The following is a 23122-nucleotide window of genomic DNA, read 5'->3' as shown; positions in this document are numbered from 1 at the left end:
ATTTCTAGGAATTCAGAATTGAAGTATGTTGAGTTATGAATTCAACATAATCTGGTTCCAACTGTATTCTGTGAATCTGAAAATATTTCAGATCATTAAAAACTAACTAACCTTGGGTCTGTGATTCAGCCACAGGACAGGATTGATGCACAGCTGACTTAAATAACATGCATCTTAGAGATAAGTGACCTTCCTCTATGATTAAGGAGGAGTGTTTTAGATAGAGAAAAATTAAGATTAAAATTGAGCAAGTTCCAAATTCTGATTTAAAGTCTACACTTTTTGAGTAAAATATACCTTTCTTAATGTCTACCTGCTCTTCATGCTTATTGGTTTATATAAACACTGAACTAATTTAATAATTTATTCTTTGTGCTGATAGTTTTACTCTTTAAATAACACAATTTAACACTAAGGTCCATGTTAGAATCTATCTTATAACTGTTATAAGCTAATTGAAAAATATTAATGCCATCAATCACTATTAACATTTGAAAACTTTTCATAATGTATCATTGGGATGGCTATGAGATTAGTTCCTGGTATGTCAAACAAATCACATGTATTTGGATCTTCTTTATGTTTATCAGAAAAACTATTTAATAAAGTTTGCAGACATAATAATGCAGCTATTAGAGCTTTTGGACCCGGCTGTGGAGCGAGCATGATGGAGGGGCCCGAGGGAGCGCCCTCGGACTCCAAGCAGCCCACTGAACTAATTCCGGCATGGGACCAGAGACCCCACGGCGTGCTGAAGCAGTGGGACCCGGGCATCCCCCAATTCTTTTAACTTGTCTCTCTCTCAACTCCTCCCTCCTGAGCACAGCGCAGGGGCCGCGGTTTTCCTGAGCGCAAAATGGAGACGCTGAGCCTCTCTCTAGGTTTCTCCATCTTATGAGCACCATAAAAGGGTAAAAGTTTGTAGTGATGTTATTTCTGGTTGTACTTTCCCTGGACTATATACAGAAACCCAAAACCGCGCATCCGACCTAATGTCATCTTAGTATGAGCAATATGTAATGGTTCCTTTCTAATGGGGCGGACTTTTGTGGGAGATCCTAATAGTAAGTCTGTTGCTGAAATATTGAAGGCAATCAAAGTGGTAGCCATCTCACTAGACTGAACTAAGCTATATCCCCACGCCGGCTGAGAAGAAATTTTCTTCTTTCTCGGAAAGAAACGCGGTGTGTCATCAACTACAGTGTGATGTCCATTAAGCAAACAGACCTGGTGGCGCGGGAATGGGATATAAGGGGAAAAATTATGTACAAGGAACAGCGGGACGCTGGTGGAATCTCGAGCCGGAGCCGATACCAGCGCAAGACCTTCGGTTCCAGAGACTGCTTACACTCTACTAGTCTATCAACTAAGCCAGAGCCCCACGCCTGCTGATGACGGGAAATAACCATCCTTTTCATTTTTTTTTCCCCTTGTCAGGCAGCGTGGCGATTACTAAAACAGGCGTGAACTCGGTGGCGCAGGGCAAGGGGGAAAAAGAAAAACTATGTAACAAACAGCGGGACTTAATATCTCTATATTCTTAGCAGTGGAGAATTATCAAATGCCTCCTTGGCAATAGGACTGCTTTTCTTTTTTGGGGGAAACCCCAACAACGGTAGTGAGTTGTGTGTTGAAACATGGAATGTAATCGAAATAAGGCGTAAACGAAGTGAAACATATCATGTGCAAGGGTTGGGACTGGGGAGGTGGGAGGGGGCGGCAGGTATACTGGGGGGGTTGGTGATGGAAGATGGGCACTGGTGAAGTGAAGGGTGTTTGAGAATTGTATAACCGACATAATCCTGAAAACTATGTAACCCTCCACATGGTGATTCAATAAAATTAATTAAAAAAAATAATGCAGCTATTAGATAATTTAACCCTGAGTTAGAGAAGCATAAGAATAAGCCCAAGAACAACCTCAAATGTATGATCATCTAATCTTTGATAAGGGAGCAAGAAATGTGAAGTGGAGCAAGGAAAGCCTCTTTAACAAATGGTGCTGGCATACCTGGGCAACCACATGCAAAAAAATGGGCTTAGACCTCGACCTGACACCAGGCACAAAAATCAGATCAAAATGGATTAAAGATCTCAACATCAGACCACAGTCCATAAGGTACATCGAAGACAAGGTCGGCAAAACCCTCCACGATATTGAAGCTAAAGGTATCTTCAAAGATGACATGCATCTAACCAACCAAGTGGAAACAGAGATAAACAAATGGGACTATATTAAACTAAGAAGCTTCTGCACCGCAAAAGATACCATGACCAAAATACAAAGACAATCTACAGAATGGGAAAGGATATTCACCCAATACCCATCCGATAAGGGGTTGATATCAATGGTATATAAAGCACTGGTTGAACTCTACAAGAAGAAAACATCCAACCCCATCAGAAAATGGGACGAAGAAATGAACAGAAACTTTCCCAAGGAAGAGATACGAATGGCCAAAAGGCACATGAAAAAGTGCTCTACATCACTAATCATCAGGGAGATGCAGATCAAAACAACCACGAGATACCACCTCACACCATAGAGAATGGCACACATCCAAAAGAACAAAAGCAACCACTGCTGGAGAGGATGTGGGGAGAAAGGGACCCTTCTACACTTCTAGTGGGAATGCCGACTGGTTCAGCCCCTTTGGAAAGCAAAATGGACGCTTCTCAAACAACTAGAAATTGAGCTTCCATTTGATCCAGCAATACCACTTCTGGGAATATATCCTGGAGAAACAAAAAAAATATACTCGAAATGACATCTGCACTTATATGTTCATTGCAGCACTGCTTACAATAGCAAGAATCTGGAAAAAACCTGAGTGCCCTAGAACAGATGACTGGTTAAAGAAACTTTGGTACATCTATACAATGAAATATTATGCAGCTGTTAGAAAAGGTGAAGTCATGAACTTTGCATATAAGTGGATCAACATGGAAAGTATCATGCTAAGTGAAATGAGTCAGAAAGAGAGGGACAGACATAGAAGACTGCACTCATCTGTGGAATATAAAATAACAGAGTAGGAGACTAACACCCAAGAATAGTAGTATATAATACTAAGGTTTGCTCCATGGCTTGGAAGCTGGCCTCACATGCTGGGGGAAAGGCAGCCCGGATAGAGAAGGGAAGACCAAGTAAAATGTGGTTGGACATCCTGCACGGGAAGGGAGATGCGTGCAGAAAGTAGACTAGAGACTGAACACGATGGCCACTCAATACCCCTATCACAAACCACAACACCCAAAAGGAGAGAGAGGACAAAATGGAATACCCTGCCACAGAGGCGGGATGGGGTGGGGAGGACGGGATTGGAGAGTTGGAGGGATACTGGGTTCATTGGTGGTGGAGAATGGACACTGGTGAAGGGATGGGTTCTCAAACATTGTATGAGGGAAACACAAGCACGAAAATGGGTAAATTTGTAACTATACCCTCACAGTGACTCACAAATTAAAAAAATAAACATATTAAAAAAAGAAGAAGTTTAGAAGGAAGCCTCCAATTCAACCCGTGGTTCTCCAGTAGATGGAGGACAATTTAATTAGTGGAAATCTAGTTCAGTTTGGCGATATCCAAGAAGACACAAGTTGTCCTGTTTGCTAATAGAACAGCTCATCTCTTCCAGGGTGGTTGAGAGAATGATATCAGATAGATCAGGTGAAAAAATGCGTCATCGCAGCAATTGATACAGATATAATATAAAATTTTCTCCGTAATTTCTAAGCCTTTTTGTTCAGGATAAAGAGACTTTCACAGAATCCTCATTGAAAGTATGAGTTAAGTTAGTGAGACATTAACATGCAAGGTATGAATGTGTTCAAAATTGGGGGCATGTAAAGCTAACCTAAGAGAAGGTACTGAAAAGATTGTTTAACAAGAAAGGCAGGTGCATGCCGGAGGCAAGGATATTATTTGATAAGCAGGGATGACCCAGAAATGCTCAAAATCTATAATCCTAGATAAGAAAGGTGGCTGTGCAATCAGGACCAAGAGGTTACGGATGGCTCTGGGAAACCACGATTCCTAAGAGAAGTCCAAAAAATGTGGAAAAATATGGCCTTTTTAGTCGAATTCTGATGGGTATTCTTAAATGTGTCTTGAAGAATCTTTAAGGAAGAATAAACGAGAATACACATTTAAAAAAAAAGAATAAGCCCAAGAAATTTGAATGGTTTAATGTACTACAAAAATAATATTTTTTAATTTTTTAGTTAGTTATTTTTATGGCTCACAATTATCACGTTTGACAAAAGTTTAACAAAACAAGCCTGCTGTTGATCATAATAAGGTGTACTAAGCAAATATGTAAAATGATATATGATAAAGTTTAGACTTGGTGCTCTGAATGCATCAAAAAGATAAACTACATTTGAAAAATAGTTGGATTTTTTGTGGGGGAGGGGACTACATGGCAATGCTTAGGGGGTACTTCTGGTTCTGCACTCAGAAATCACTCATGATAGCGTTTGGGGAACCATATGAGATGCCAGGAATTGAATCCGGGTTGGTTACATGCAAGGCAATCACTTTACCTGCTTTACTATCTCCAGCCAAAAAAAAAATCTTTATCATGGCTAAATATTTACTTTAATTAAATTTTACATGTGCCTATTACTTATACTTGTTTGCATAATTGTTGATAGCATACTTTTTAAATAATCTAGAACCACCTTATGAAAGTAGATAAATGCAGGGCTAGAGAGAGAGTACAGAAGGTAGAGCATTCACCTTGCATGTGTCCAACCCAGATTTGATCCCTGGAATCCCACGTGTTCCCTGAACACTAGCAGAAGTAATTCCTGAGTGCAGAGCCAGGAGTAAGCCCTGAGCATTAATGGGTGTGGCCCCCAAAAGCAAATTAAAAATTAATTAAAAAATCTTTTTTTAAGGTAATTATGTCCATCAGGCTGGAGTTATCGATAGAACAGTGGGTAGGGCATTTGCCTTGAATGCAGCCAACCCGGGTTCGATTCCTCCGTCCCTCAGGAGAGCTGGCAAGCTACTGAGAGTATCCCACCTGCACGGCAGAGCCTGGTAAGCTCCCGTGGCTTATTCGATATGCCAAAAACAGTAACAACAAGTCTCACAATGGAGACGTTAGTGATGCCCTCTCAGCAACTCAATGAACAACGAGACAACAGTGCTACAGTGCTACAGTGCTGCTCTCAGAAACTATTCTGGGTGGTGCCTGGAGGACCACATGGGATCCTGGGAATCGAACCCAGGTTGACTGCATGAAAGGGAAGCACCCAGGGACTGGAGCGATAGCACAGCAGGTAGGTCATTTGCTTTGCATGTGGTCAGTCCGGATTCGAATCCCAGCATCCCATATGGTCCCCTGAGCACTGCCAGAGCCAGGAGTAACCCTTGTGTATCACCGGTTGTGACCCAATAAAGAAAAAAAAAGGCAAGCACTCTTTCCATTAGACCATCTCTCCAGTCCCTCAACTATGACTTGTTATACTCCCATACCTTTATCCTGTCCTGCCCATATAGAGAGGACTTTTCTCTCTACCTCTTTTGGGTGATAATATTCTTATTACCATCATAGACGAAGAAGAAATTCTTCCAGAAATCAGATCCTCATCTGAATGCACCCTTCCTCCACCTACCCACTAATTCTTTCGCTTATTAGCCTTTAGTGTGATGTTGTTGAATCTGGGCAGATGTCTAAGGATAGGTTAATGGATTTGCCAGAGTATATGTCAATGTGCAATGTTGATAAAATCTAGAAAATAATCTTTTTTGTTTTGTTTGTGGGCCACAATTGGTGATGCTCAGGGGTTACTCCTGATTCCGTGCTCAGGTAATCACTGCTGGTGGTGCTTGGGAAACTATATAGGATGCCAGCAATGGAACCCAGGTCATCTGTGTGGAAGGCAAGTCCCCTACTCACTGTACTATCTCTCTGGCTCCTGAAATAATATCAGAGCTACCAAAATTGGGGAATACAGCTCTTATAAGATGTGTATTTTGTCTTCACTTACTTCCTACTATTTCCAGCTCTAGTTAGGGAACCATACAAAATTTCTGACTGTGAGAAGGTCAAGTATAACATTGTGTAGTTGGGTTTCTTTTGGGGGGAGGTGGGGCCAAACCCAGCAATGTTCAGGGGTTACTTCTCTCTCTGTGCTCAGGGATCACTGCAGCTAGTAATTGGGACCATCTGGGATGCTAGGTATCCAACTCAAGTCTGCCGTATGGAAGGCAAGTGTTGTAGCTGCTAGATGATCTCTCCAACCAAACTCTACTGAAGAATTCAAAGTGCTTTTGGTGGTGGTGAAGTTTAGAGAGGGAGTTAAGGGAAGTGAGGAAGAAGCATGGACTTGCAAAGAGTCCCAGACTGGGAACACGCAATCTAGGCATTAGACACATTTAACACTTTTAGTTTTGCTTCTCCTCACATAAAATAAAAAATGTTATTAGTATCTTATTGTGATTTCGATTATTTGGTTTAGTTATTCTCTAAATAACATTATTGCAGTTGGAGTAACATGGTTACAATAGTACCAACGCTATTGGTTTCCATGTACAAAGTGAACCTCACCTGGACCACCACCGAAGTGTCGAGACACCACAGTTTGTACATCCCTTTTAGTCTGATTCTTCTCCCCGCCACACCCCCCAAATTCCCCAGGATTGATGTTCATCTTATGAAAGGTGATTTGAAAATGATTGTTATGCCCACCTTTGTGAAGGGAGTGATAGACTTGCTAAAAGTTGATTTTAACAATAACACTATCTTTGTGTAAGAAGCAAAGTGATCGATGTGCCCAATTTCTGTTAGCAAATCAGAGTCATACTATCCCGGCATGAAAACACTTTTTTGGGTGTTTCATGTGTGTGTGTGTGTGTGTGTGTGTGTGTGTGTGTGTGTGCGCGCGCGCGCGCGTGTGCGCATGCATGCATGCCCCATATTCAGTAATACCCAAGGAATACTCCCAGCAGTGCTTCAGAAACTGTTTTGTGGGGGGTGCACTCACACCTCCCACATGAAAACTATGTGTTTTAACCTATTGTTCTATTTTCCTGGGCCCTTAAAAACACATTTTGGAAGTTATCAAGCTAAGGTCAGTAAACTTACTATGTGGAAAAATACTTAAGGGCGCCTGAGTGCTTTGTAGATGGAAGGGTTAAAGTTCTAAATAGGCTCAGAGGTGGGGATGGTCTAAGAATCCACAAGGCCATCCATCCTTAGAAGGATTGAATGGCAACCTCTGCTTAGAAAACCAGAAATTCTCAGGCTCTAAGCAAAATTTTCATAAGACAGTATGACTTGTACTTGCCTATTGAATTACAAAAACACATGCAATAAAGTAGCGACACCTGTCCTATGAAGAAAAGGGCGCTTGAGATCTGCTGTATATAAAATCTGTTTACAAACTGCATTCTGTGGCTGAGCTCTCATCTGGAGGACCAGTACCTTGCCCACAGTGTGGCCCTCATTTGTGACCATTAGTGTTAGCTCCCTTCCCCACTTCCATCCCTTTCTTCCATTCCTTTGATGTCTCAGGTCATGCATAGACTGCTAAGGTAAAGACGTAACTGAGATTCTGACTTTTACCACGGGAAATAGTTCTTAGAAATATAGGGAGTTGAACTCTTAATAGAAATAATGCAACTACATAATCAGTTTAAAATGGGCCATCAGTGATTAAAATTAAAATAAAACATAAATTAAAAATCTATTAGCAGGCAATTCAGACTCACCACAGTGTGTGGTACTGGTAGAACATTGAGTGGTACAATGTAGTTTGACTGTCTTGCACATGATTTCAATAATAACTTTAAATTGACAGAGGCAGCAGGTGAGATGCCTAGGTAATATCCTATGAATGGAAACACAGAGAATTAAGTGCAGAGTAAAGGGGTTACTTTAAGTAGGTAGAAGAGGCAGCCAAAGCCACTGTGCAGCTATTCAAAATGTTCCTGAGAACCATGGATGAGGCGCTGCTCGAACTCAGTGGTGGTGGGAACCCAACTGGGAGGTGATGCGTGCAAAGCGTGTACCTTAACCCCTCTAACTATCACTTCAGCCCTCAGAAAATTGAGTTTTGTTTTTGAGTCATATCTGGTGGTGCTCAGGGATTACTCTGGGCTCTCGACTCAGGAATCATTCCTTGCAGGCCTTGGGGAACCATAGACAGTGCCAGACTGAACAAGAGTTAACCACATGCAAGGCAAATATCTAACTCACTATCCTATCTCTCCAGCTCCCAGAGAATGATAAAAATACCAGTTATAACCTGGGGAAATCTGAAAGCACTTTTTCAGACTATGAGAAAATAGGGACTAGAGTAATATTATAGTATAGCAGCTCTGGCATTTGCTTTGAACACAGTTGACCTGGGTTTGATCCCCAGTGTCCATGAGACACCAAAAGGGATTCTTGAGTATCTCAACTTAAAACAAATATATATATATATATATAAATTTAAACTCAATTAAACATAGCTTAAGAAAAATAAACAAGCTGGGGTATGGTGCCACCAGCAGGTCAACCTGTACCTGCGGGGCAAGAGCATCAGCAGCCAGATGGAGCCTTCTGGCTTCCTGATAACCCAAAATTGCTGATGTACCTGTGACTGAACCCCAACAACTTAGGGCAAGTTTACCAAGAAACTAAACAGCCAAAAGTTTGGTATGTGGGAGCCAACCCACAAACTACGTCTGGCTCAGTTATACAAGCTCAGTTACCAACCATATTTCAGAGCCCCATAAATCTCGAAAGAGATAAAAGCCACAGTTAGGGCTGGTGGTGAGGTGCCCTACGGCCAAGCGGGCATATCCTGCAGGGCATATGCCAATAGTTTATTTCTCTGAGAAGATGGAAACAAGGGCCACCATCCAGAGACACACAAAAGAATCTCTGAACCGAGCAGCTCTCTGCGAGATGCCTCCGGACTTTAAGCCAGGCCAACTTCACTGGGGAGCCTCAGACAGGGGCAGGCATCATCCCTCCACCTGCCCCTTAAAAACCCCGACAGGCACCAACTTCCAGAACACAATGAAAAGTGCAGGCACACAGGTTCAGTGACAGCAAACTCCAGGCCTCAAGGGATAGGGGATGGGCCGGTCCCTCTCATTGGCCTCCCTCTCCCCGAGGGAAGCTGGAGGTCATGCCCACAAACTGCCCTCGGCTGCCACTTAAGCTCCTTAATGGTCAAAATCCAGATACACAAAGAAACTCTGAACTGAGCAGCTCTCTGCAGAGATTTCTCCACACCTTAATTATCTAAACTTTTAAAATTTGAGGAGCACACAGCCACTCCTCTGGTCTCATGACATCTTATACTATTCATAACAAGCAACACAAGAGAGAGTAGCACTGTAGCACTGTCATCATGTTGCTCATCGATTTGCTCAAGCGGGTACCAGTAATGTCTGCATGGTGAGACTAGTTACTGTTTTTGGCATATCGAATATGCCACGGGTAGCTTGCCAGACTGCTGTGCGGGCGGGATACTCTCAGTAGCTTGCCAGGCTCTCTGAGAGGGACGGAGGAATAGAACCCCAGTTGGCTGTGTGCAAGGCAAATGCCCTACCCGCTGTGCTAGCACTCCAGTCCAACAAAAGACAGTATGGGGGAGATTGTCTGCCATAGAGGCAGGGGTAGGGGTGGGACGAGGGGGTGGATCCTGGGGACATTGGTAGTGGATGGTGGGCACTGGTGGAGGGTTGGGTGTCCTATAATTGTATGACTGAAACTCAAACATGAAAGCTTTGTAACTGTATCTCACAATGATTCAATTTAAAATTTTTTAATTAAATTAAATTAACATTCTGAATAAAAAAATGTATTGTGGAGTGCATGTCAAATTCAATTAGCCTAATCAATGGATGAATAAGTAGCAGTACTCCAACATTTAAAGAAATCTGTGGCACTGTAGCACTGTCATCCCGCTGTTCATTGATTTGCTCGAGCGGGAACTAGTTACGTGTCCATTGTGAGACATGTTACTGTTTTTGGCATATCGAATACGCCAGGCTCTGCCTTGTGGGCAGGATACACTCAGTTGCTTGCCAGGCTCTCCAAGATTGAGAAACAAAAATAAAAAGCCTTAAAAACCTAAGTGAAAATAAATGTCAGAAAAATCAACTTACAGTTTTTCTAATTCAAGAGTCATCATGAGGATGTTTTGGACTGGTCCAAGCAACACTGATGTTGCTCCCATGTCTCTGAGGGAGAAAACACAAGCATGATGTGAATCCAAATGCAGAAGCTTTAGAGTTAAGTAGATGAGATTAATGAAGCATATATTTGATTCTGGCTTCGCTGTAAAGCCAGGTCAACTGTTTACTCTAGACCATAATTCCAGAGAGCTCTTACAGAAATAAGAGATTTCTCTATCATCAAATTAATGACAATTTGGTAGACTAAATAAATTTCCTTCCTTCCTTCCTTCCTTCCTTCCTTCCTTCCTTCCTTCCTTCCTTCCTTCCTTCCTTCCTTCCTTCCTTCCTTCCTTTCCTTCCTTCCTTCCTTCCTTCCTTCCTTCCTTCCTTCCTTCCTTCCTTCCTTCCTTCCTTCCTTCCTTCCTTCCTTCCTTCCTTCCTTCCTTCCTTCCTTCCTTCCTTCCTTCCTTCCTTCCTTCCTTCCTTCCTTCCTTCCTTCCTTGCAGTACTTGGGAGATATGCTAGGTGCTGTACTTGTGGGTTGCTCTGAATAGAGCTCTGAGAAACACGCATGGCGCCAGAGGTCGAATCCAGGCCTCTAGCATGCAGTGCATGGGCTCCAACCACTCACCTATCTGGTCCTCTTTACTTTCTTTTTTTAAGTAATGTTTACATTATTACTCATTACTTTCTGGAATAAATAATACTTCTACATGTATATTTCTTATCTATATGTACTCAACATTGCTCTTTTCCTCTGTTGGCTGTTACCCATGTACATTCTTTCTTAATCTTTTCCTTTGACAATGAATCTCAATTCAACAATCCAGTGTTAAAATTCAAATTATAACTTTTAAATTCAATGCAAAACACAATCTTTGGCAAAAATGGAGAAAAATAAAGACCGCAAATTATAGCAGAAACCATATGAGCTACAAAACTATTATAATACTTACAGATATTTTAATGCTGGCAATTTAAAAAGATATGAATCTTCAATAGTTGTTAGAGGATTATGACTGAGAATTCTAAAAAATATACAATAAAATTAAAATTATAGACATAATCAGCAACTAGCATTAAAGTTTATATTTATTTTATTAGCATGGAACTAGAAGGTGAAAAAACATTATTTTCTGTCATTATCTATAATCATGCTTAGAATCCATAAAGCATTTTTTTTTTTTGCTTTTTGGGTCACACCCGGCAATGCATGGGGTTATCCCTGGCTCATGCACTCAGGAATTACTCCTGGTGGTGCTTGGGGACCATATGGGATACTGGGAATTGAATCCAGGTTGGCTGCGTGCAAGGCAAATGCCCTACCCGCTGTGCTATTGCTCCAGCCCCAAACATTCTCCCTTTGGGGAACACTCAAGTCTCTAGATGATAAAGTGAAGAGGGAAGAGGGTGGGAGGGTGGAGAGAAACACAAATGTAGAACAAATTAAAAATATGCTGACAAATTTTTCCAAGTTGAAAACCCTAGGAAGAGAGGCCAAATAATACAGCATGTGGGGTACTTGCCTTGCATGCAGCCCACTTGTGTTCCATTCCTGCCACCTTATATAGGCCCCACAATAAGCCAGGAGTGATCCCTGAGCACAGAGTCAGGAGTAAGCCCTGGGCACCACTGGGTGTGTCTCCCTACCACCCCCAAAGATGAAAGAAAACCCAGAGAGTGATGATGTCTGCAGGAAGTCCTTGCTCTGCAGCAAATATTATTTTTCTTCTTTTTTAAAATTTTATATAGGGCATAAACTCCATATTACTTTTTCAAATTTTTTTTAACTTTACAAGTTAGTCCACAATGTTTGATTACACTGAATATTCAAACACCAATCCCACCACCATTACACCTTCCCTCCACCAAATTCGGGATGTTTCCATCCCAACCCCAATCCCTGTCACAAAACACAAACGAAGTAATATATTTCATATTGTCTGTTATGAAGAACTGCTGAACAGGCTTACAAAAAAAGTGGTCACATAAGAAAGAGTGTGAAGATTGTTCTATTTTGGCAGGAACCATTAAGACATTCTATATTGAAAGTAAAGTGAAATTTATTAGTTACACAGGTGGGGGGGGCTTAGGGTGGGGAGGCTAGGGGCGTGGGGGGGTTTGGGGTGTGAGGGGGCGGGGTGGAGGTATACTGGGATTCTTGGTGGTGGAATATGAGCACTGGTGAAGGGATGGGTATTCGAGCATTGTATAACTGAGATTTAAACCTGAAAACTTTGTAACTTTGTAACTTTCCACAATAAAAAATTAAAAAAAAAAGACATTCTATAGGATATCACTAACAAGTTGTTGAAGTTTGGGTGGTGTGAGCTTTGGTATACATATCTGAAAATATGTATAACTGTATCACTGTCATCTTGTTGCTCATCAATTTGCTCGAGCGGGCACCAGTAACGCCTCCATTGTGAGACTTATTGTTACTGGTTTTTGACATATCAAATATGCCACGGGTAGCTTGCCAGCCTTTGCCATGCGGGTGAGATACTCTCGGTAGCTTGCCAGGCTCTTCTAGAGAGGTGGAGGAATTGAACCTGGGTTGACCGCATGCAAGGCAAATGCCCTACCCACTGTGCTATCATTACACCCCTGAAAATATATATGTATGCATATATACATATATTTCCCTCTATGATTTATTGCCTACAAACTGAACCCCATCAAATGTGGTGTGGTAATTATGGAGAATGGGTAGGGAGTGTTTTATGACGTGTTGTGCTGCCACTTTTGCCGCTGCACAGTCCAGGAATATTTTTGCTCGTATGTGAGGTTCGGCCTGAGCACGTAGGGAGCAGCCTTGAGCATTGCGGCGCTTGGGTTAGGGAGGTTTTCTAAGAGGATCTGGTGGAAGCAGTCTTTTTGCCAGTCATTCTCACAGAGATCTTTGTGCCCTGACCTTTGTCACACTGTATGTGATCACTGGGTCACCTGTCAGTCTCCTGGACTTTCAGCTTCTTGAATGCCAGGGTCACCTTGACTGTCACTGGTCTGACAATATTGGGTAGTTACTAGATACTTCAGAAATAACATTATGGATAGCACTGTAGCACTGTCGTCCCATTGTTCACTGATGTGCTCGAGCAGGCACCAGTAACGTCTCCATTGTGAGACTTGTTTTTACTGTTTTTGGCATATTGAATAAGTCACGGGGAGCTTGCCAGGCTCTGCTGTGCGAACATTATGGATATATTGGTAAAATGAACCAGTTCCTTCCCTCCCTCCCTCAGTTCCTCTCCCTTTTCTTTCTTTGGTTTGTGGGCCACACCCAGGAATGCTCAGGGATTACTCCTGATGGTGCTTAGGGGACCATATGGAATGCCAAGCATGAACCTGGGTCAGCCGCCTGCAAAGCAAGCACCTTTCCTGCTATATTATCACTTCAGTCCCAGAAGCAGTTCATTTTTGACAAAAAATTTTGTTCCAAGATGCTAGAATGAATTTTCTTTTTAAAAATAGGCAAACTTTTTAAAACAAGCAGACAAATACACAGGAGGGGAAAAAAACAAAGAAATTTTCAGTAAACTCTATTCAAGAAACATTAGCATTGGCATACCCTAATATATATACACATTAGCATACCCTAATATATATACACATGTATATTAGAATATATGTGTATATATATACACACATATATATATAAAGACAAAGCTAATATCTATTGCCAGATGCCTGGTATCTGTGATCAGCACTTCACATTTAATCGTCACAATAACTTTACTGATAGATATTGTTAGTCTGCTTTACAAATGAGGGAACTGAGCCACAGAGCAGTTATATATAACTTGTCCTAGCCATCAAACTGGTAAAAAGCAGAGCTGGGATTTAAATTCAGTTCAGACTCAAAAGCCTGTTTAACCTGTTGAATGATGAGAAGGGGTTTAAAAGATTGTGTAAGCTTAATTTTCTCAGGGCACTCAATGCAGAAATACCCTTTCAAACCACCTTCCTGGGAGTCCAAGTGACTGTACAATGGGCAGTGTTTGCTCTGGAATTTTTTTTTCTTTAAGAATTTTATTTTATTGAATCACCATGTGGAAAATTACAATGCTTTCAGGCTTAAGTCTCAGTTATACAATGCTGAAACAACCATCCCTTCACCAGTGCCCATATCTCACCACAAAAAAAAAAACACAACACAGTACACCTCCCATCCTGCCCCCCCTCACAGCCCCACCTTGAAACTGATATAAATTTCACTTTACTTTCTATTTACTTTGGTTACATTCAATATTTCAACACAAACCTCACTATTATTGTTAGGAGTACCCCACTAGAGACAGACCTGTTTTGAAGAGATATGAGGTCTGCGGCAGCGTGGTTTTGGATTGCTGTACTTTAGCAACTAAGTCCAGGGAGGTTTCTTCCAGATATTGGATCATTGCAAGCTTGTAAACCCCATCTGTGGTCGTCATAATATGTTGGTCACCGTGCCCTTCGCCCCCGGCAAGGAAGAGGCGAGAGAAATACCTTTCCCCTCCTGGGCGGGCATGGGGCCGTGGCTTAGTTCTTAGGCTGCAGACATTCTGCGAGGAGCTGCCCATGCCGAAAACTTTAGCTGGCGACTGGAGTCACGTCTGGAGATTTTTATTCCCAGCACCCCATATGGTCCCTTGAGCCCTGCCAGGAGTGATCCCAGAGCACAGAGCAAAAATCCTTACGTGCTTTATCTTCCCATCTTGGAGAGAATATAACAATTACATTTGGAGACTGAAGAGACAGCTTATATGGCTGCATGCAGGTTTTGCCCAGGTACCATCCCCAGAACTACATGAGCCGCAGATCCCCACCTATTGGCGACCCCTGAGCACGGGAGGTGTATCCCCCAAAGCATGACCTGGTGTAGCACTCCCAAACAAAAACTCTCTATTTCCTTCTTCTAAAGATCTTCCATGAGTAAATATTTAATTAGCTATAGTCATCAAGACTTTAGAGAATTGTAACCGGGCTATTGGTGAATCAGTGAAAAGGATAGAATCTAAAACTTCATTTCCTCTTTCACAAAATTAACAACTGGAATATTTGATAGAATCGTATTTTCAGAATTCTTGAATTTTAGTAAGTGGGTTTATACCAAAAACCCAGGAACATTCAGTTGAGAAAAAAGACAAATTCCTGTAAGAATAGTAAGATGGATATTGCTTTAACTTTTCAGACATTTACTCTCCATTCTGAGGGGAGCTTAAAAAGCATCCACTTCCCCCAGGATCAGTGGGAGCAGAATGCAGCTGGGGTCCCTTCAAAGCTGCATTCTCAAAGAACTGTCAGAATTTTACTTCTCTGGTGAATTTCCATGAGAAAGGCTTGTCTTTGGACTGAGGCACTATTTTACAAGGTGTTGAGGCACTTGCCTTGTACACAACCAAGCCAGATTCCATCCCTATTTTTCCATTTGCCTATTTTTTAAAAAGATTCCATCCCATAGCTGGTCCTGTGAGCACTGCCAGAGTGAGTCTTGTGTGAGGATCCAGGAGCAAGCCTTGAGCACCTCCTGATGGAGAAGCTATACATAGCTAAAAGCCTCTCCCTACAGGGAATTTTTGGAAAACAGTCATAGGTAAGTATTTCAACATGGCTGCTCTTTAAGAGGCAATGGATAAAAGCTAGGGCACAAAAGTCAGCCCAACCAAAAGACTTCAAAGGTGAAGCTGAGGAATGAGAGATCCAGAGAGACTTCAAAATGCTCTGGCAAATTGCTGGGGAACTGGACCATGAGACACAAAGACTATGTGACTATAGAAAAAAAGACTACTATCATTAATAAACAAATTCCACCAGGTTTTAAGATACAGGAGCAATATGCCTAAATTGGTCATATTTCTAGACACTAGCTAGAAGTAATTAAAGATTAAATTTTTTAAAGTTTCAGATATACGGCCCAGAGATATAGTACAGCGGGTATGGTGTTTGCCTTGCACACAGCTGATCTGGGTGTGATCCCTGGTATCCCATATGGTCTCCCCAACACTTCAACACTTGAGTGCAAAGCCAGGAGGAAGTCCTGAGTATCACCAAGTGTGGTCCAATAAACAAAATAATTAAAAAATAAATTTAAAAGGTTGCATATATAATGACACAAAAAATGAGAAACAGGAGAAGAGATGAACAGGAACTTTTTCAAAGAAGAATACAAATGGCCAAGGACCGAGAGACAGCATAGTGGGTAAGGTGCTTGCTTGGATGCAGCAAACCTGGGTTCAATCCCCAGCATCCCATATGGTCCCTGAGCAGCATCAAGAGTGATTACTAAGTGCAGAACTGGGAATAAGCCCAAACATCGCCTAATATGGCCCAACTCCCAGCCCAAAGGAGATACAAATGACCAAAATGCATGTGGAAAAAACTGTTCTATATCACTAATCATTAGAGAAATGAAGATCAAAGCAACAGTGAGTTATCATCTAATACCACAGAGACTGGTATCACTGTATCACTGTCATCCCCTTGCTCATCGATTTGCTCAAGCAGGCACCAGTAATGTCTCCATTGTGAGACTTGTTACTGTTTTTGGCATATCGAATATGTTACGGATAGCTTGCCAGGCTCTGCCGTGCGGGTGAGATATTCTCGGTAGCTTGCCGGGCTCTCCGAGAGAGGTGGAGAAATCAAAGCTGGGTCGGCCGCATGCAACAGAGACTGGTACTCATCAAAAAGAACAACAAGAACTAGTGTTGACAAGGATTTGGGGGAACAGGGCCTCTCATTCACTGCTGGTGAGAATGCTAACTGATCCAACCTTTTTGGAAGACAATATGGACATTCTTCAAAAAAACTAGGAATTAAACTTCCATATGATCCAGAAATTCCACTCTTGTGAATATATCCTAAGGGCCCAAAAGCACAGTGCATAAAAGGCATCTGCACTCCTAGGTTCATTGCAGCAATATATACAACAGCCAAAATATGGCAACAGCCCAAATTCCCACAAACAGATGACTAGATAAAGAAACTATGGTAGATATACACACAATGGAATATTACCCAGCTATAAGAGGAGATAGAGTCATGCAATTTGCTGCAATGTGGATAGATCTGGAGAGTATTGTGTTGAGTGAAATCAGTCAGAGGGAGAGGAACGGACTCAGAACCATCTCTCTCAAACTTTGTAGGGGAACCTCAAATGCCCAACGGCAACAGAAACAAACAGCTGAACTGGTCTTCAGTAGGAAACTTGCCACTGGGGCAGAGATGGGGGTGGGAGATAAGTTAGGGAGAACAGTAGGACAATGAGATGGCTGGACAAAGTGCCTGCTACAGGGTCAAAGGGGACCTGGGGGGGGGGAGCGGGGGGAGAGGAGGGGGAGACGGGTGGAAAGTAGTGGACTCTGGTGAAGGGGTTAGTGTTAGAACAATGTATGCCTGCACCTCAATCACAAATATCTTTGTAACTTTGTAATTCACAGGGATTAAAAATAATTTTTTTAAAGGATAAAGGACTGGAGAGATCATACAGGGGTTAAGGTGCTTGTCTTGCATCCACTGACCCAGGGAACCACACCCAGATGGTTCCCACCAAGGGACACTCCTGAGTACAGAGAGCCAGGAATGGCCCTGCATGCTGCTGGGTGTGGTCCCCAAACCCCCAAAACCACACGTAAATTTAAAAATACCTGGGAGACATTAAAGATGGAAATAAATGGAAAGACGCGTCCTGACCAGAACCCTATTACTGATAGCATTCATCAAACTGAGCTGTGTTTTTAGTATCATCTTTGTACAAATCCCAGCTTTAATATCATCATCATCATCATTATCATCATCATCATCATCATCATTATTATTATTATTAGTTTGGAGCTCATGGATACATCCAGCAGTGTTTAGGGCTTATTCCAGGCTCTGTTCAAGGGTCCCTCCTGGAGGTGCTAAAGGACCATCTGTGGTACTGAGGACAAAAAGATTGTCCACATGCAAGGCAAGCGCCCTACCCGCTGTACTATCACTCAGCTCCCAAAGAGGATTTTAAAATATCTATAATAAGCATGAGGAGATAGTTAATGTATCTCCATATTCACCAGGGATATTGGCCTGTAGTTTTCTTTTTTTGTGGTGTCTTTGCTTTTGGTATTAGGGAAATATGGGTCTCATAGAAACTGTTTGGGAGAATGTCTGCTTCTCCAATTTCCTGGGAAATCTTGAAAAGAACTGACAGTAGGTCCTCTTTAAAGGTTTGAAATAATTTGCTAGTGAATCCATCTGGACCTGAACTTTTGTTTGGGGGAAGACTTTTGATTACAGTTTCAATTTTCTTGATAGTGATAGGTCTATTCAGGTATTCCACATCTTCTTGGTTCAGTCTTGGGAGAATACAGGAATCCAGGAATTTGTTCATTTTTTCAAAGTTCTCATGTTTCATGGCATATAGCCTTTCAAAGTAGTCTCTGATGATCTCTTGAATTTCTTTGGTTTCTGTTTTGATATCCTTGTTTTCATTTCTGATTCGGTTTATTTGGGTCTCTCTCTCTCTCTCTCTCTCTCTCTCTCTCTCTCTCTCTCTTTGTGAGTCTTGCTAGTGGTTTGTCAATGTTCTTTATTTTCTCAAAGAACCAGCTCTTGGTTTCATTATCTTTTGAATTGTTTTTTGGGTTTCCATGTTGTTAATTTCTGCTCTAACTTTTTTTTTTCGCTTTTTGGGTCACACCTGGCAATGCACAGGGGTTACTCCTGGCTCTGCACTCAGGAATCACCCCTGGCGGTGCTCAGGGGACCATATGGGATGCTGGGAATAGGACCTGGGTCGGGCGCGTGCAAGGCAAACACCCTACCCGCTGTGCTATCGCTCCAGCCCCTCTGCTCTAAGTTTTGCTATATTTTCCTTCTGCCTGTTTTGGGATCTTTTTATTGGTCCTTTTCTAAGATCTTGAGGTGTGAAGTCAATTATTTATGTAGGCCTTTTCTTCTTTCCTGAGAAATGCATACAGCGCTATAAATTTTCCCCTTAATATGGCTTTCGCTGCATCCCATAGGTTCTGGTAACTCTTGTCTTCATTATCATTTGTTTCCAGTTATCTTTTGATTTCTTCTTTGATTTCCTTCCTGACCCACTTGTTGTTCAACACTGAATTATTTAATTTCCAGGTGTTTGATTTAGTTCTCCGCATCTGTGAGTGATTGACTTCTATGTTCAGTGCATCATGGTCTGAAAAGATATTTGATACAATTTTTACCTTCCTGATTCTATTGAGGTACGTTTTGTGGCCCAGCACGTGGTCTATTTTGGAGAATGTTCCCTGTGCACTGGAAAAGAATGGGTATCCTTTCTTTTGGGGATGGAATGCCTTGTATAGATCTGTTAGCCCTCTCTCTTCTATGTCTTCCTCAACAAAATATTAGCAAATAGAATCCAACAAATTATCAAAAAAGATCATAGGCCACGACCAAGTGGGATTCATCCTGGTGATGCAAGGGTTGTTTCACACAAAAATCAATCAACATAATTCATCGTATTAACAAAAGAAAAGATAAAACCATATGAGCATATCAATAGATGCAGAGAAAGCATATGACAAGATCCAGCACTCGTTTATGATGAAAACTCTCACCAAAATGGGTTTTAAAAAAACTTTCTTCAATATAGTCAAAGCTATCTAGCACAAGCCAATGGCAAGCATTATCCTCAATGGGGAAAAGCTAAGAGCCTTCCCCCTAAGGTCAGGGACAAGACAAGGATGCCCACTCTCAACACTTCTGTTCAATATAGTACTGAAAGTACTTGCAATAGCGATTAGGCAAGAAAAAGATATTAAGGGCATCCAGATAGGAAAGGAAGAAATCAAGCTCTCACTATTTGCAGATGATATGATACTATATTTAGAGAAACCTAAAGCCTCTACCAAGAAACTCCTAGAAACTATTGACTTGTATAGTAAAGTTGCAGGCTATGCGAACAATGAGAGAGAGGAAAGTGGCATAAAAAAAGCAATCCCGTTTACAGTCATACCTCAGAAAATCAAGTACCTCAGAATCAGCTTAACTAAGGAGGTAAGGGACCTGTACAAAGAAAATTACAAAACGCTACTTCATGAAATGAAAGAAGACACGAGGAAATGGACACATATCCCCTGCTCATGGATTGGGAGAATTAACATTGTCAAAATGGGAATACTCGCCCAAAGCCCTGTACACATTCAATGAGATCCTCATAAGAATACCTATGAAATTCTTCAAAGAAATGGATCACACACACTCCTGAAATTCATATGGAACAATAAATCCCCTAAAATAGCTACAGGAATTCTTAGGAAAAAGAAGATGGGAGGCATCAGCTTCCCCAACCTCAAACTCTACTACAATGCAGTTATAACTAAAACAGCATGGTACTGGAACAAAGGCAGAGCTGCAGATCAATGGAATAGGGTCAAATATCCTGATGCACACCCTCAAATATACGATCATTTAATCTTTAATAAGGGAACAAGAAATGTGAAGTGGAGCAAGGAAAGCCTCTTTAACAAATAATGCTGGCAAAACTGGACAGCAATGTGCAAAACATTGGGCTCAGACCTCTACCTAACACCAGCCACAAAAGTCAGATCAAAATGGATTAAAGACCTCAACATCAGACCAGAATTCATTAGGTACATTGAAGACAAGGTTGGCAAAGCCCTCCATGACATTGTAGCTAAAGGTATCTTCAAAGATGACACCCCACTGACCAAGCAAGTGGAAATGGAAATAAACAAATGGAACTGTCTTAAACTAAGAAGATTCTACACCTCAAAACATACAGTGACCAGAATACAAAGACAATCTACAGAGTGAGAAAGGATATTCACCCAATGCCCATCTGATAAGGAATTGATATCAAGGATATTCAAGGTACTTGTTGGACTCTACAAGAAGAAAACACCCAACCCCCATAAGAAAATGGGGTGAAGAAATGAACAGAAACTTTCTCAAAGAAGAAATCCGAAGGGCCAAAGGGCACATGAAAAAATGCTCTTTATTATTAATCATCAGGGAGATGCAGATTAAAACAACAATGAGATATCATCTCACACCACAGAGACTTGCCCACGTCCAAAAGAACAAAAGCAACTGGTGTTGGCGCGGGTATGGCAAGAATGGGACTCTCCTTCACTGCTGGTGAGAATGCCGACTGGCCCAACCCTTTTGGAAAACACTAAGGATGATCCTCAAAAAGTAGAAATTGAGCTCCCATTTGATCCAACAATACCACTTCTGGGAATATATCACGGAGATACAAAAAGCATAGAAGAAATGACATCTACACTTGTATGTTCATTGCAGCACTGTTTACAATAGCCAGAATTTGGAAAAAACCCAAGTGCCCAAGAACAGATGACTGGTTAACAAAATTTTGTACATCTACACAATGGAATAGTATGCAGCTGTTAGAAAGGATAAAGTCATACAATTTGCATGTATGTGGATCTACATGGAGAGCATCATGCTAAGTGAAATGAGTCAGAAAGAAAGGAACAGACACAGAAAGATTGCACTCATTTGTGAAATATATAGAAACAGAATGGGAGACTTACACCCAAGAATAGTAGAGATGAATACCATGAGGACTGTTCCATGGCTTGGAAGCTGGCCTCACATGTAGTGGGGAAAGGCAGCTCAGATAGAAAAGGGAACACCAACTATGGGGTGCTTGGAGGGCCCGCTCGGGATAGGAGATGCATGCTAAAAGTAGACTTCAAACCAAATGATAGCAATTCAATACCTCTATTGAGAGTCCACAACACTCATAAGGAGAGAGAGAGCAAAAGGGAATGCCCTGTCACAGAGACAGGGGGGTGTAGTGGGGATGGGTTGGGAGTGGTGGGAGAGATACTGAGATCATCGGTGGTGGAGAATAGGCATTGGTGAAGCGATGGTTACTCGATCATTGTATGACCGAAACGTAAGCACGAAAGTTTGTAAGTCTGTAACTATATCCCACGGTGAGTCATTAAAAATTTTTTTAAATAGAAGATAGTTAATATCTTGCCATTATCAAAACACATATCCAAGTCACAATTAGATACTACTTTATACTCAGTAAGATGGCTAAAAACAGATAGTAAGTGCAACCAGGGTGATGGAGAAATTGAAATCCTTATGCACTGCTGGTAAAAATATAAAAAGAGGCACTGCAGGAAAGCTTGATGGTTCCTCAAAAAAGTTAGCCATAGTTACCAAAGACTCAGCAATTTAATACCTGGGTATGTGCCCACAAAAAATGAAAACATGTCTATACAAAAGAAGTGAGTATTCAGTCAAAAATTGGAAAGGGCACCTGAACACCTGCTCTGCATGTCAGTTCTTTCTCTGGCTGACTTCATTCTGCATTTTATAGATAAATGTATGTGCATGCCTAGTTCATCCATTGCCTCTTATACATTCATGAACTTATTTCTATGCTTTATGGAATCAACTATGGCAAAAGGACTAAGAAGTAAGGCTCAGAAGTAAAACACTTGTCTTGCAGATATAAAGTCTGAGGGTCTATCCCCAGCCCCATAAATAAAGGAGCAACAGTTTCTATCAGTCTTAGAGACCATGACTGAGTTGAGGAGTTTGCTCAAAGTGGCAAAGCAGATGCCTGGCATTTCTGAGGTGCTGAGTTTGACTCCTGGTATCATCAGATCCGTGAGCACCACCATAATCGGTGCCTAGGTCCTTTGGACATTATTGGAGAATCCTATTTTAAAATAAACGAAGGGGCTGGAACAACAGCACAGCAGGTTTGCCTTGCATGCAGCCAATCCAGGTTCGATTCTCAGCATCCCATATGGTTCCTCAGCACTGCCAGGAGTGATTCCTGAGTGCAGAGCCTGGAGGAACCCCTGAGCACTGCTGGGTATGACCCAGAAAGTAAATAAATAAATAAATAAATAGATAGATAAATAAATAACAACAAAAATAGGGTTCAAACAAGCAAACAAAGAAGGGCTGGGGTAAATGCCTTGCCGAGGGGGAGGGGTGGGGCAGGTTCAAGGCACTACATGGCCCCCCTCAAGCACCCCC

General features: G+C 41.7%; 1 protein-coding gene across 1 annotated transcript in view; it reads right to left on the bottom strand.

The window, feature by feature from the left end:
* Positions 1-23122, bottom strand: part of LOC129406564 (leucine-rich repeat-containing protein 37A2-like) — a 49102-nt gene that overhangs the window by 7993 nt on the left and 17987 nt on the right. The window contains exons 6-8 of the mRNA XM_055144729.1: positions 11086-11157; positions 10118-10192; positions 7724-7842 (exon numbers count right to left, since the gene is read on the bottom strand). Coding sequence (XP_055000704.1) covers positions 7724-7842; positions 10118-10192; positions 11086-11157 — 266 coding nt within the window. The remainder of the gene's footprint in view (positions 1-7723; positions 7843-10117; positions 10193-11085; positions 11158-23122) is intronic.

The sequence above is a fragment of the Sorex araneus genome, chromosome 7, assembly GCF_027595985.1.
Source record: "Sorex araneus isolate mSorAra2 chromosome 7, mSorAra2.pri, whole genome shotgun sequence".
NCBI lineage: Eukaryota > Metazoa > Chordata > Mammalia > Eulipotyphla > Soricidae > Sorex > Sorex araneus.
This window is presented reverse-complemented; position numbering and strand designations above follow the sequence as displayed.